This window comes from Rhipicephalus sanguineus, chromosome 6 (genome assembly GCF_013339695.2).
Source record: "Rhipicephalus sanguineus isolate Rsan-2018 chromosome 6, BIME_Rsan_1.4, whole genome shotgun sequence".
NCBI classification, from domain to species: domain Eukaryota; kingdom Metazoa; phylum Arthropoda; class Arachnida; order Ixodida; family Ixodidae; genus Rhipicephalus; species Rhipicephalus sanguineus.
Window position 1 is genome coordinate 46537110 of NC_051181.1, and position 13885 is coordinate 46550994.

Sequence of the window (13885 nt, forward strand, 5' to 3'; positions counted from 1 at the left end):
GCATCATGAAAGGCAAAAACATCGAGGCGCTTTTCGCCGCGGTATAGTCGAATAGCTCGACTATAACGGAATATCGACAAGGGGGATGCGAAATACCAGCTGGTGAAGCATTCAGTACTCCTATGTGTTCTTATATTTTGTGTACATTACAGGCCAAGAACAGCGGACACGAAAAAGACGGACACAGCCTGCCGTAATTGTTAGATGCGCTTTTTTTGCCGCATTCGGTCTGGTTGCAATACGAAAGCTGTGATGCGAGGTTGGGTGGGGTTGCTCATGTGCAAATATATTGTCACGTGGTCGTGACGTCGACGAAGACAGCAGTCGGCGTTTGCAGAATGAAACTGTTTATTTGGCCGAACTTGTGGCCGGGAAAATGAGAACTAGAACTACAGCAATACACGATGTACAATGATAGCGGCGAACAGGGCGTCGTCCGTCGATCAACTGACAAGCGGTCAAGCGCGTCGGCTTTTATACAGGCGCTATCGAACTTTCCAGCGACATCGCTGGTGGTTGCGCAATCTCTAGAATGAGCTCGAGCGTTCGCGTCTTGCGCGCAATCTTAACAAAATCATGTACAATAATCGTGAAGCTTCTCGAAGAATGAGGCGCGGTTTGCGCTGAGCGTTGCCGACAGCCTTTATGGGCGAATGCAGCAGAAGTGATCAGAAACGTACGTGGCAATATGCCAACCCTTTACATCTGTTCTCTTATAGCCTCGCTTTTTTGGTTTTACACTGTATGGTCTTTTAGCGGCGCTGGATTACCGTATGGTAAGTACGAAAATACCGTACCATCGTGGTCGGCACGTAACTGTTTTAATCTGCAAGATCTATTGAACTATAATCACCTCATCATGTAACTGTACTCATCGAGCAACTCGCGCAACTGAAACGTCTTCGGATCGTGGTGAATTTAACACGGAACGTCAATACCATAGCCTAAACGACACGGTATTACTGTCGCTGCTAAAAAAACCCTAATAAGGACAGAAGACAACGCAGCAAAGAGCTAGAAAACCTCGGTTACATCCGCATTCGCCTAGTATTAGAATATGCTTCCTCCGCATGGAACCCGTATGGGCAGTGCGATATTAATGATAGTAATATAATAATATCTGGTGATTAACGTCCCAAAACCACGATGTGATTATGAGATACGCCGTAATGGAGGGCTTCGGAAATTTCGACCACCTGGGGTTCCTTAACGTGCACCTAAATCTAAGTACAGGGGCCTCAAGCATTTTCGCCTCCATCAAAATTGCGGCCGCCGCGGCCGGGATTAATCCTATGGAGTTGGTCCAGAGGAAGGCTATTCGTTTTGTTTACCGTCGCTTCGACCAAGACTTTTCACCGCCAGTTGCTCTTTATGAAATCAACCTCCAGTTTCTTTCCAACCGACGGCACATAGAATCTCTGAAGATTTTCAGCTCGCATACGAACTCTCTTTTTTACCTCTCAGATCCTTCCCTTTTCATTTCTGCTTGCCTGACCTCAACTAGAGCGAATCATGCCTCAAACATGTCTATTCCATCCACGAAGCAACACTTTCAAATATAGCTTTTACCCCCGCATGACTGAACATCGGAATTTCTTAGCCGCCGAAGTTCGTTTATTACCGATTTCTCCATTTTTAGATGACGTCCCTGATGTTTAGCTCCTTTACATCTTTCTATTTCTTATGTTTCTGTCTATGTATATCACAATTATATTAAGTTACGTGTACACCCACTTCCGCCATAGTCCTAACGGGCTGCAGTATGCATAAATACATAAAAATTAAAATAATATAGCCGCACTCACCCCGGCTTGAAGCTCTCCGATCATGCCGTTCCAGCGGCCGGGCTCCTGTTCGACACCGAAGCGGCCATCCGCGACGATGTTCAGCCTGTAGTGGAAGCCCAGAAGACGCGCCACCTTTTCGATCATCGAGACGCAGAAGCCCTCAAAGCGATCGTTTCCTTCCAGCTTCTCGGCGCCCTCCTTGAGCATCACGAACGGCGGCGACTGCGAACACATTACACAAAGTTGCGGTTAAAAGGGCTAGAGCAGATGTTCGCAATTGTTGTTATAAGGGGTATGAAATGACGTCATCGAGGCCACCATATCACTGTACAGGCCGGGAAGGAGGGAAAATGAGGAGGGAGCATCACGTGAGAACCTTGAAGCCTAGTCATAAAAATTCGAGAGAGAAATAGAGCCTGGTCACGTGATAGCCCAGCGCGGCCGTTGGATGGCTCGCTTTGCTTGCGTCTGCTGCGTGCGCTGCGGAGGCCTAATCTTGCCCAGGAGGCACCGCGCACTGGTTGGGAGGAGCAGTGTCCGAGGAGGTTGGCTTGCCGATGCTAGTGGAAGCACGTGACGGCGCTCCCTCATGTTTTTTTTTCTTCCTCCATTTTTACAGCCACCACCTAAACTTCATCTCGATCATGCTTTCCAAAATCACAGTGGAAGTTTCGAATCGTGTAACGAAACGGAGCACGTTAACGTCCCGTGAATATCTGACACATTATAGAAGTCATGAGGTAAACAGAAGGCTAATAAAACCAGTTTAACGCGCGCACTCGGCCTTATAATTCTGAAACGTGCAATATGGCCTTAAATAGTCAAACGTACTATACGTGAATGTATGCTGAGTACACATTGCGTCTTCATATCATCAAAGTTTGCCAGTTGTACTGGATGTGCTTGTCCTGGGCAATCGTTAAGAAAACTGGCCTTGTTAGTTTGGTTGGTTTGCCATTCTAGTATGGCTAAAGCAATCAACACAACACACGAAAACGTTTTGTGACTTGTGTTTGTGTTTCAGCGCTACTAATATTTAAAATCATCCTGTTCAAGTTTCCTCGCCTGGTTTCTGTTTATTTGCACAGTCGAAAGATTACGCTCAGGGAAGTGCACAAACTGTATCCCACGAAGATTTCATGGCCTCATACTGAGGTTACTAGTGCAGGGTATGAGGCTCTACTACAAAGGTCACCAATAAAACTATGGATAGTACATAGATACTTCAAGGAATTGCCACGGTTTCGACAATATGCCTACTGGGGAATGACCTTGCTGTAAGATTTAATTGTGCTGAGTGCGAGATTATGACATCTCTACAGTTGTGAACGTAAAGCGCGTGACTTTATTTTGTGTTATCAGCAAATTTTCGAGCAACATATTTAACTATATGTTAGAGTCAGCATATTATCAAGTACACGTGGTGGTAATGCGTAACACATTCTGTAAGTAATTAAGCCCTTAAACAGTTTTCGTACTGTTCACAAAACGGTCGAAGAACATGAGCAGCAGTTAAAGCGAATTACTGCTCTTCTTCAACCTCCCGCGCATGTTTGCATTTCGCCATTCATTTTTAATTGTTTTGTTGCCAGTTATATGCGCACCCTAGGCGCATTATTGCCGACGGTGTCGCCGCGAAGTTCTGTATGAATTCCAAGGGCGAAAAAATTTCCCTGCGCGTCGTATCCTTCGCTTGCGTGTGAAAGCATGCGAGGGCAGCTGACGATCGCGGCTCAAGGAAACGCACCGGCCGTCTTCCGTCGCACTCAAGTCCCATAAGGGTGTCCCGGAAGGGGGCTGCGTGGCTCCGGAAGGAACTGCGTACTTTGAGAAACCGGGCGCAGTCGCGCACGCTCTATCTTGACAGGAATTAGCGCACGGCTCATACCTTTGTACGTGCTGTCCTCTCACCGCTGAGTTTCAGTCGAAGCGATAGACAGCACGAAGGTCGCTTCACTCGCAGCAGCGGCTGCGTTTTCTAACGCTAGTATTTTGTTGAGTTACGCCAAGTTGAATGCTAAAGGCGTAATCTGCTAGCCTTACTACGTATAACATTCCAATTTATTGCCACAGTATTCATTGCTTCTCTTCTGCGGCGAAACTGCACCTTTTTCCTGTGCGTTAGTCTACCCGCGTCATTTTTTCCGGACTAATTCTCACACCTATATCCTTAGCTTACACAGCGTTCATTGAAGAAATGTAAAACACCTTGGCAAAATTTAGCACTTAAAACGAGACGAAAACGAAGCGAATGCACACAGCACGGCTGCACGAGTGCTTTGGCATGTTTACTTAGGCTTTATATCCATTTAACGCTAAATTCTCCACATGAGAAAACACCATCGTGTTGAGTTGGTCCCTCTTTTTACGATAAAGCAGCTTTCCCGAAGTTACGAAACTGTAGTGCACCGCCTGCGGTTCAGGGCGGCCCACGAATTTTTTGTTGAAATAACGGACTCGTCCAAATATGACACGTGCAAGCTTGAAGATACAATGGCACACGCATCGTGATATTTGTCATCGGTGCAATTTCGAGAGTGAGATTCTTCAGGCAATGCTGAACAAGCAAAACCGAATGCCATTTTCGAGAGAAATATTCTTAAAACACGGCACCGTGTTCGGAAGGCAGGCTTATAAGGCAATTGGGGCCTTGCTTCACCTATAGTGAAACTGACAGGACTAAGCGACCAATTGAACGCGTTAGGGGCAGTCCTGTGTGTCCGCGGTACTGATGTTTCCTGTATTTCCCTCTCTCCTTTCTTTTGTTGCGATCTTTTAACCTATAACACCTTTATTTTAACGACGCGCGCCCAATTGACGTCCCTACTATTCTTCTAGCTACTGCACTCCCAGATATAAGCGGCTCGTGCTTCCAACCTCTCTACCTGATGCTCCATACAGCTGTATCCCCCTCCTATAGTAAACTGAAACACCGAGCATCCGCCATGCTTGCGGAACACGAGACAGTGGATTATGTTTCCGGTCGTGGCGGCAGCACTCCGACATGTCGTCACACAACAGGCGCATACCAGAACACAAAGGTTACTAAGCAGCAAGCAATATCGATAAAAGAACGACTAAAATTTTAACGATACCCTCGCATGGCTTAAAACTTTACGATCACAGGCTTGCTCAGCGTTCTTCATTAGAGGGGAGGTAAAGTAGGATGCAATACTGGGCGAGTTGGCACAGATTCATCGTGGCTAACAGCGCGAGTAACACGAATGAAGACGAGAAGTGGACACGGCACAGCGCGAATTCAATTGAAAGTCAGCGCTGCGCCGTGTCCACTTCTCGTCTTCGTCCGTGTTAATCGCGCTGTTTGCCACGATGAGACTTGGCGCCCTCTTTAAATGATTAGGGGAGGGCTCTCCACTGTCTCACATGTGCGTGCACGCCTACGGTTACGATGTATGACTTAAGCCCCTATATTTATTGCGCCGAGAGTTGATTTACCAGAATGGTGGTGATGATGATTGTCCGGTTCTCGAGCGAGTTCTCATCGATGGAGTCATCAATGCCTTCTCCTCCCGGCACTCCGTCGTCGTCGTACGGATCGTGCACGAAGTCGAGGCCCTTTTCCGCACTCCACGTCGCCACCTGGACAGTGAAAGTTCTTCAGCCCAAAGCTATAATTGTGCACTGTCAAAGCTGCTCATGTTGATTTCTCATTATAAACATAAGCGATCATCTCATAGAAGTAGACTACATTGCAATAATCACTGACCTCACATTCTGCTGAAGATCTTGCAATGTAGGATATTCGCTCAACTAATTAATAATTAATTTCTTACAGTTGCCACTAAACACTCTAGCCCTTATTGTGGTCCACTATTGCTACACAAAAAAAACAGGAAAATGAATACAAAATATGAAATCGGAAGAGTCAGCCAAAGAAAGTTATTCAAGGACTGGAATCAAAGAACTAAAAGATGTCACGATCATAGCTCGAGGAATTTGCCGTGTGACATTGCCTGTAATGGCGTTAGATGTGCAATTCGAATTCACATATAAAATGCTGAGATTACGCAAATTAAGGCGAGGCACGCCGAATGATACAGCCGACACTAAACGTGGACATGAATAAGTTGGTTCGAAATACTTTATACCAGGAGGTGCAAATGGGATGAAACCAACTAGCATACACATAACAGTCTTACAAAAGCGCATTGCACAATAGGTCAGTAAGATATTTGACTTTCTTAACTAAGTATGCGTGGAATGTTTACCTGAAGTTCTAAGACAATATGTGTATATGCCCGAATAGGCAGCTGTTGTTTTTTTCGCACGTAAAGAAAACTCGACTGCGTCCGTAGGAAGCAACGAAGAGATGGTCACGCACTAGCCTTTCTCTTTTTTTTTTCCTGCATTGGAAGTTATCGCCAAAACTTCACTGAACAAATAAATGTCGAAATCGTTCAAACATAGTGCATTCCTGGGTGCAACATGTGAATCGAAAGCGGCTCACCTGTTCGCTGCGTCCTCGGTGCCACTCAAAGAGCCGCAGGTCATCCACCTCCCGTTCCCCGTCTTCGTCAAAATTGATTTCCCCCGTGAATCCTTCGTAGCTAGCCTGCGAATTCGAACGGAACTACGGTGAGGAGAGTTCAGTGACGTGGTTTGTGAGCTTTGCGAGTTGAAAGCATTACGCATTAAGCGGACGTAGCTTTCTTTGGAGTAACCAGGTGGACATACGACGTGCAGAAACGTTTTTTTTTTTTTAGAAACTGCATAAAGGTGGCCACAGAGCCCCCCTTCCCTCTTGTTAGTAAAGTAAAGTTCCATGCTCTATCAAGAAACACGGCAGCAGCGTACAAGGGACAAAAAAAGCAGAAAAACAAGGACAACTGCTTGTCCTAGTTTCCGTCTTTTTTGCCCATTGTCTTCTGCTGCGCAGCTTCTTGAAAATGGATCACCAGCTAGCCCCGCATCACACTTCTATGTTTCCAGCTTTTATGCTGCCCTTGGTTTCCATTGCCGATTGGTTTCATTATACTTGTGATGAACATCAATCGAGCCCCTTCGTTACCTTTCTTAATTCCCAGTGTACTTATCTCAACTCAAACAGACAATAGCAATAGGACATAAGGATGAAAAGACACTGACGCTCTTCAGGGCATCCAGAAGCTCCTGACCATCCTTAAGAAACGTGGCGGTATCACACTCCACAGGGTTGGGTTCCAGGCTGCCCCCGGATATGGACAGATTGTGAAGCGCAGCCGCAAACACATGGATGGCGTCGTGCACCAGCGCCAACTGCGTCTGCAATCACTCGACCCAAGAAGACCGGAATGACGTGCGTTATTCTATGCACCATCTTTTATCAAACCTCCTGGCGCAAGGGCTACATGAAACCGCTGCCGCTGAGCACAAGTACAAGCGACGACGGTTTGAACGATGAACCTTTATCCAAATGAGATCTATCTATCTATCTATCTATCTATCTATCTATCTATCTATCTATCTATCTATCTATCTATCTATCTATCTATCTATCTATCTATCTATCTATCTATCTATCTATCTATCTATCTATCTATCTATCTATCTATCTATCTATCTATCCGATAGGTGAAGGAGAACGTCGCTTGTCTCTGTCCATCTGAACTCAAGAAAGTAGTACAAATTTGTTAAACTTCTACGTAAACAAGAGGCAGATTAGCCTCTTTAAACCTTAACACTTTTTCGGCTAAGCTAGGGCTTTCGTCTAAGCAGCTGTTGCCACACCTGCTTCTCTCTCCCGCCGGCAGTGAGGTCCGGATGGTGGCGCACCAGTCTGCGGCCCAGCAGGATGAAGTCGTCGTTGTCTAGCTCCAGCATGCGGAAGCTGTACACCCGGGCTTCGGCCATCGCCTGCCGAAGGGCAGGTCGGCTACCCGGTACGTGGGCGTCCTGCGACGGGCATCAGTGCCGCGCATGCGTTCATAATGAATCCGCAATGTGACTGCGACACACTTGCTGTGGCCTTGTGCAGGCCTGCATTTAAGCCTTCTTCGCCACCGCCGTGCAACAGGCCTCAGGCTTAGCCAACCACCCGACTTTGATCGCTGGATTTAGAGACAGTTCTACAGCTAACTGTTAGACTTCATATATGAAGCAAATTTGTTTGTGTTTATGACATCACGTAGTACTGTGCCTAAGACAGGCATTCGAAATAATAAAAAAAAGAAACTTCATACCAATTTTCGAGAGGAAGTGCGAAGAGTGTTACCGACAATTCCTGCGAGTGCCCAGTAATATAATTTGCATAATCTACTTCAATATATTCTTCTACATGCTTCTACATAACCAACAGCTGCTCTTTTATAGTAATGTTTATGCCTGATAACTAAAAGACAGTGGAATCGAGGCGAAGGAGTGAGTTTTCTCTCCAAGATTTACAGTAGTGGCGAGTATTAAATTGTGTAATAATTGCCAATGCACTGTTGTACTAACTAAATTGTAATAATTGCCAGCTCAATTAGTAACACTACAGGATTGTTGCACTATTACGAAACTGAAGTCAGCCAGTGCGCAAAGCATAACCATTCACACGAAGGGTTTCCTATAACTGTTCCGAGAAACGCTTACTCAAAGTGTGCCGTGGAGGGCATTACGGTTTCTCACTTGGAAGAGTGTAGCAGGCGTAACGCGGAGGTTGCGGGTTTGCTTCCCAGTGGCGACAATCTTTTTTTTTTTTTTTAGTTTTCTAGTAGCATGTTCAGGTCAAAAGAAAGGGAACTTTCTTCTTTCATTTACAGAAATAAATTATGGACGTTACATGAAAGGCCATAATGAATAGCACGAAAGGTTTTGAGCCCCTTAGGACCACCTTGATCATATGACGGAACTAGAAAACAGGAATTGCCGTATCTACGTATATAAAAAGTCTTGAACAGCTAGACTAGCCGTAACTGGGAACAGCACACATAAATCGCAATCAATGGCCTTAAAGACTCGCGAATAAAAATTGAAATAGATACAAATAACAAAGTATCGAGCCTCTTTGCTTTGTAGATTCTCAAATATATGTTTCAAAGTATTTTTGGTCGCGCGGCTTGAAGGGGGGGGGGGGAGGGTGTTGTATTTGGAACTAGGGATTAGCCTTCAAATAAGGTCTCGAGAGAACCTTAAAGTATGATATCACTGCAGTGTTCGCAGTGACTTCGTGTTCAACGTTTTTCTGCGATTCCTGTTTCAGGGTTAAGCGTACGGCAGCTATTAGTGAATGCGTCAGTCGTGTGGAGCAGTTGTCAACCTTGAACTGAGGTTCGGTAAGGCGTAACGAGAAACAATAGATCAGGAGGTTCGCCATACGATGTGTGAGCTCGTGAAAGTGTCCAGGTGTTGGGGGCTTGAAGCTGCCATGGATGTAAGTGATTCCCTGGAATACTGGATGAAGTTTTTTTAAAATTAAAGTATTTCATCCTTTCAGGTAAGAATAAATTATTTTGAATGTAACCAAATGGTCTGTAATATTTGAAATGCGCATGAACACGGTAGTTCAAAAAAAATATGTGTTGTCACACTTTTGAATCAAAATTTATTTATGACCGAATTAATGTACTAATTTATTATTATTTAATAATATTTTATTATTATTTATTAATTTCGAAGGGATAGCTAGTACCCAATAGCCAAAGTTCAAGCCATCGCTCCTTCTCTTACCAACGACACGAGCAGGTAACTATGCAACTCCGTCACCAAGCCAGCCTCGAGCGCCTGCGAAGAAGTGGAAACGGTGCCTTAGAACATTGCGGATTATGATGCAAAGAGAAACCAGCCACAGTACTCATAAAAACGGTGGCGACTTTTACTTATTATGTAATTAAATACACACTTTTTGCACACTCTCACCAGACTGGCATATAATACTCTCAATTAGTATCTCACCCTTACAGTATTTTTTCTTGGGCGTGGACGATAAGGATGGGCGGGAGCTTCTGGCTTACCAGAAGCACACCATCAGAAATATACTATTGTACAAGACCGGATCACTTGTTCGTATCAGTGTTCCTTATCGAGAGCGAGAAAGACCACTCGCAAGTTATAAACTGTGTTGGATGCTTAGTTGAACAAAAATTGAAGAAATCGACAGACAATGAATATTAATATATAATTATTGGGGTTTAACGTCCGTAAACCACGATATGATTATGAGGGACGCCGTAGTGGAGGGCTTCGGAAATTTCGACCACCTGGGGTTCTTTAACGTGCGCGTAAACCTAAGTACACGGGCCTCAAGCATTTTCGCCTCCATCGAAAATGCCGCCGCCACGGCAACATACCATGAAGCCATGGAAGGTACATGGGACGTTATTTGTACTCTATTTTTACTGTAGTGTATTCTGTTACCAGGCGTCACACAATGCAAATTGCGTAACGACCAGGTCGTTAAATGCTTCCAATCCATTATAAAAGGCTCAGCCATAATTCTTCATCGTCATCAGCCACAGCACGAAGTGCCCATAATGACTTACAGATGTGTAGCACGGGTACCTCGCTCATCCGCAGAATGACGAAAAATGGCATAGTGGGTGCTCCCCTACTCGACGATATTTACGGTGGTTTACGGCGTAGTGGGTACCTTGCATGTGTACTTGTATTAGTTGCCCCAAGAGAGTCGTTACAACGGGCTCTGGAAAAGCCGCTCTTCCAGCGCTCGCTGTGATTGTGCTGCGTGTTCTGCGCAGGCCTGGCGATCTCTTGAAAGAAATTTTCTGAATATTCGGGAAACCGGAAGTAAGTGCTCGACCGGAAGTGCTTGGAGTAGAAACGACAGTGTCTCTCATTGCTAGTGCCACTAAAAGTATGAGCTTAAATGTCGTGCAGCTAGCGACAGAGCTTCAAGCCGATCGTTTGGTTTCGCTACTTCTCTTTGCTTAGCTCACAGTATGAAAGTTGCCATTGTGATTACACGACTCAGAAATTAAATGGTCTATAAGTGAAATTAACCTTCATATTTATCGCCCATTTAAACTCCACTAGACTTGCGTATTCATGACGTGCACACCCTCCTAAGCCTACAGAATTCAACTCTCTCTCTCTCTCTCTTGGAAGGCGCTCTGACAGCGCGGCCGTTAAAGAATTGTTCGACCTTGTTGTCATCCAACGTACATCAAATCAAACTGTAGCTGTTTCTGTTTCTGGAGCTGTAGCTGTAGGTGTCGTAGCTGTTTTTTTATCCCACCCTTGCTCCTTTTTGCGCTCCATACAATCGGCATGCACTTCAAGTTGCTTCTCAGCTGATTGAGCATATCTCTAGCAGCTACCTCCACAACGACAAGAACGCCTCCTATCATGAACAAGAGTTGTTCTGGCATCTACGCACCTGCATCAAGACGTCCTCGATGCGGTTCTCGTCCACATCGATGATGATGTTGCGGTAGCCCGATTGGACCACCTCTGACCAGACGTCGTCCGCGGACAGGTCGAAGGCGAGCAGCTTGCGCTCGGACATGTCGTCCTCTCTCTCGAGCTCCTGGAGTCGCTCGAGGCCTGCAGCGCCAAGCGTCGTTAGAATGGTTAGGCCACGTGTCACGTTCTAAAGCTTGGACAATGTACGTAGGATTTTATTTGCAAATAATTGAAAAAGTGCGTAATGACCGTCTCATACTTTCACCGACAGCCATTGTCATAAGCACTCAGCTGCCACTGAACTGATTTTTGCGTATGAAACATGACAACGTTTAATGATTGTCCACAGGCGTGACTTTATATAATGACCTAATGATACATGGGGCTTAACGTCCCAAAACCCCGATATGATTATGAGAGACACCGTAGTGGAGGGCTCCGGTAATTTCGATCACCTGGGGTTCTTTAACGTGCACCTAAATCTAAGTACACGAGCCTCAAACATTTTCGCCTCCGTCGAAAATGCAGCCGCCGCGGCTTTATCTCATGACTTTTACTGCTGTAGAACCGCCCAGCCGTTATGCTGTCAAGATTGCAGCGCTAGCGCTGGCCATCTTTCTCGTATAGGCAGGGTGGGCTGCGCTCAAATAATGAGATTTAGGCGCGAATTATATTACCCGATTTCGCCAAAATTAAACCTAAGTCCACCACAACGGCCTCCTCAAGATTTCAGGGTCAACTTCGGGTGCAAAAATTGCTAATGTTAATAATCAGAAATGCAGAAAGCAATCTAAAAATCAAGGGAATCCCTTCTAACGAAATAGAAGATTGTGCTGCCGTCCTGAAATGTGTCAGAAACTGAACACCGCATAGCGACTAAATATTCCGAGAAAAGCATTACTGCGCACTTTTGTAATCCGAACTGGGAAAACGAATTTGTGCGCAAGGCAAACAAGGCCTCTTTAACCACTATCAGGCTTCACCGGCACCTTTAAAACTTCCTTGTATGCAAATGATCCCTTAACCTTCGACAGGAAACAGGTTTTTTTTACTTAAGCGTTGCTGGTCACCGTGCAGTCTGTGTTGTCGAAGGCCTTCTTGTAAAACATGTGTAAAGGAACATAACCTATATAAAAGAAGAAAAAAAAAACCAAAGCACAATAACACATTGAATAATTTGCTGAAAATTGCTAAACATTTTACGGGATGGAGTTTGTTAAAACGAAAAATAATATTAAAGAAGCAATTACAACTTCGCAATGACGTTCTCAATTAATCTTAAAAATAATTTGGTAAAAGAAATTATTAACAATTATAGTGAACCTATAGTGAACCTTCACGTACTGTCAATACATTTCATCAAGTTGAAGGAAAGATTCAACCGCCAGCAAGTTACATATGACGCCGTATTGAGCACTCTTTATTTTCACCGCTTCTGTCTCTTGCACTTGAGCTTTCAGCAGTTAATAACCTTAAGACAAAAGTCCTAGTCTAGGCAAAAAAAAAAAAACTCCCGTGACTTGAAACTAGTGGTCCACTTTACTACTGAACCTCTTACATATGCGACAAATCGCGCATTTTAAACAGGCATATTTCCTCGGTGTATGAAGAAATCGAAGACTACTCCAATTTACGAAACACTCCAGGCCTCACAAAAACACGCAGCAAAGTCACACCGAGAGCTAGATGAGCGCCCCAAAAGAGCGCGTTTTATCCACTCAAAGGTGGCTCAAACCCTCTGTGATGGATTGGCCCAGAATAATGTGTGCTTACTAAATTGTACAAACGTTAGGAATAGGGTAAATCATATTGCCCGCAAGTTGCCTTTCTTCTTCTTCAGCGTTTTTATGACACTTACTGCAAGCGCTGAACGCAGAAGGTAATTGTTTAACGTGCACATTTATCGGCATGCTGTCAGGTGCGCATTTTTATCCGGGAAGTACGGCGCGACGGATGTTCACTTGGACACAACAAACAGATTTTCTTTATATACACAAGTCCCAAAAGACCATGGCATTATCGCACCAAACAAGGCTAATGGCAATATGTCCCCTGCTATGAAGGCTATGAAAGCACCTGCAGTAGCTGGGCCGAAAAAAAAAATGGCGAAGCTTGCACTAAGTCGCACAAGGCTTGAAACAGCAATTGAAGTCTCATCTGGTTGCCTCTAGGTTGTTGCTAGGTTTTAGCTATAGGTTAGTCACGACGCGGATGTCCAAAGTACAGAACCGAGCGTTCGCACCTCTCATAGATCTACGGGCACGTCGTAGTTGGCGTAGGGCTTCTATCTCTTGGGGGCCCTTCTCGCAGTCGCCGTTTCCTTCCCGTTGCCTAGTATGGCAGCTTCGCATTAGTCGTGCCAAGCCTGAAGGAAGAGCGCAGCTGGGTGACCTTATTTGTTTCGCATTATTTTTTCTTTATTCCTTGTCTTTCTTTCTCTTTGTTTCTTGTACCTTATTTTCTGTTTCCTTCTATTTCTTTCTCTTTCTAGCTCTTTTTATATTTATTTTTATTTATCTTTTCTTCCCTTTCTTTATCTTTGCTTTTTTCTATTTCTTTATCCTTATTTCTGTATTGATTGTTCTATTTTTTTCTATCTCTCTCAGCTCTTTCTCTCTCTTTCTGTTTCTCTTTCTTTCTCTTTCTGTATCTTTCTTTGTCTTTCTATCTTTTTATGTCTGTATATCCATTAAATCTCTGAATTTTTCTCTCTCTCTCTCTTTCTTTCTTTACCTTTCTCTCTCTCTCTCAGTGAACCAATG

The 13885-nt window shown here is 44.6% G+C and overlaps 1 protein-coding gene across 1 annotated transcript in view; it reads right to left on the reverse strand.

Moving 5' to 3' along the window:
• LOC119395752 (glutamate receptor ionotropic, kainate 2) overlaps positions 1-13885 on the reverse strand; it is a 51782-nt gene that overhangs the window by 24953 nt on the left and 12944 nt on the right. The window contains exons 4-10 of the mRNA XM_037662758.2: positions 11098-11264; positions 9435-9488; positions 7515-7679; positions 6894-7049; positions 6256-6360; positions 5244-5387; positions 1806-2009 (exon numbers count right to left, since the gene is read on the reverse strand). Of these exons, the coding sequence (XP_037518686.1) occupies positions 1806-2009; positions 5244-5387; positions 6256-6360; positions 6894-7049; positions 7515-7679; positions 9435-9488; positions 11098-11264 (995 nt within the window). The remainder of the gene's footprint in view (positions 1-1805; positions 2010-5243; positions 5388-6255; positions 6361-6893; positions 7050-7514; positions 7680-9434; positions 9489-11097; positions 11265-13885) is intronic.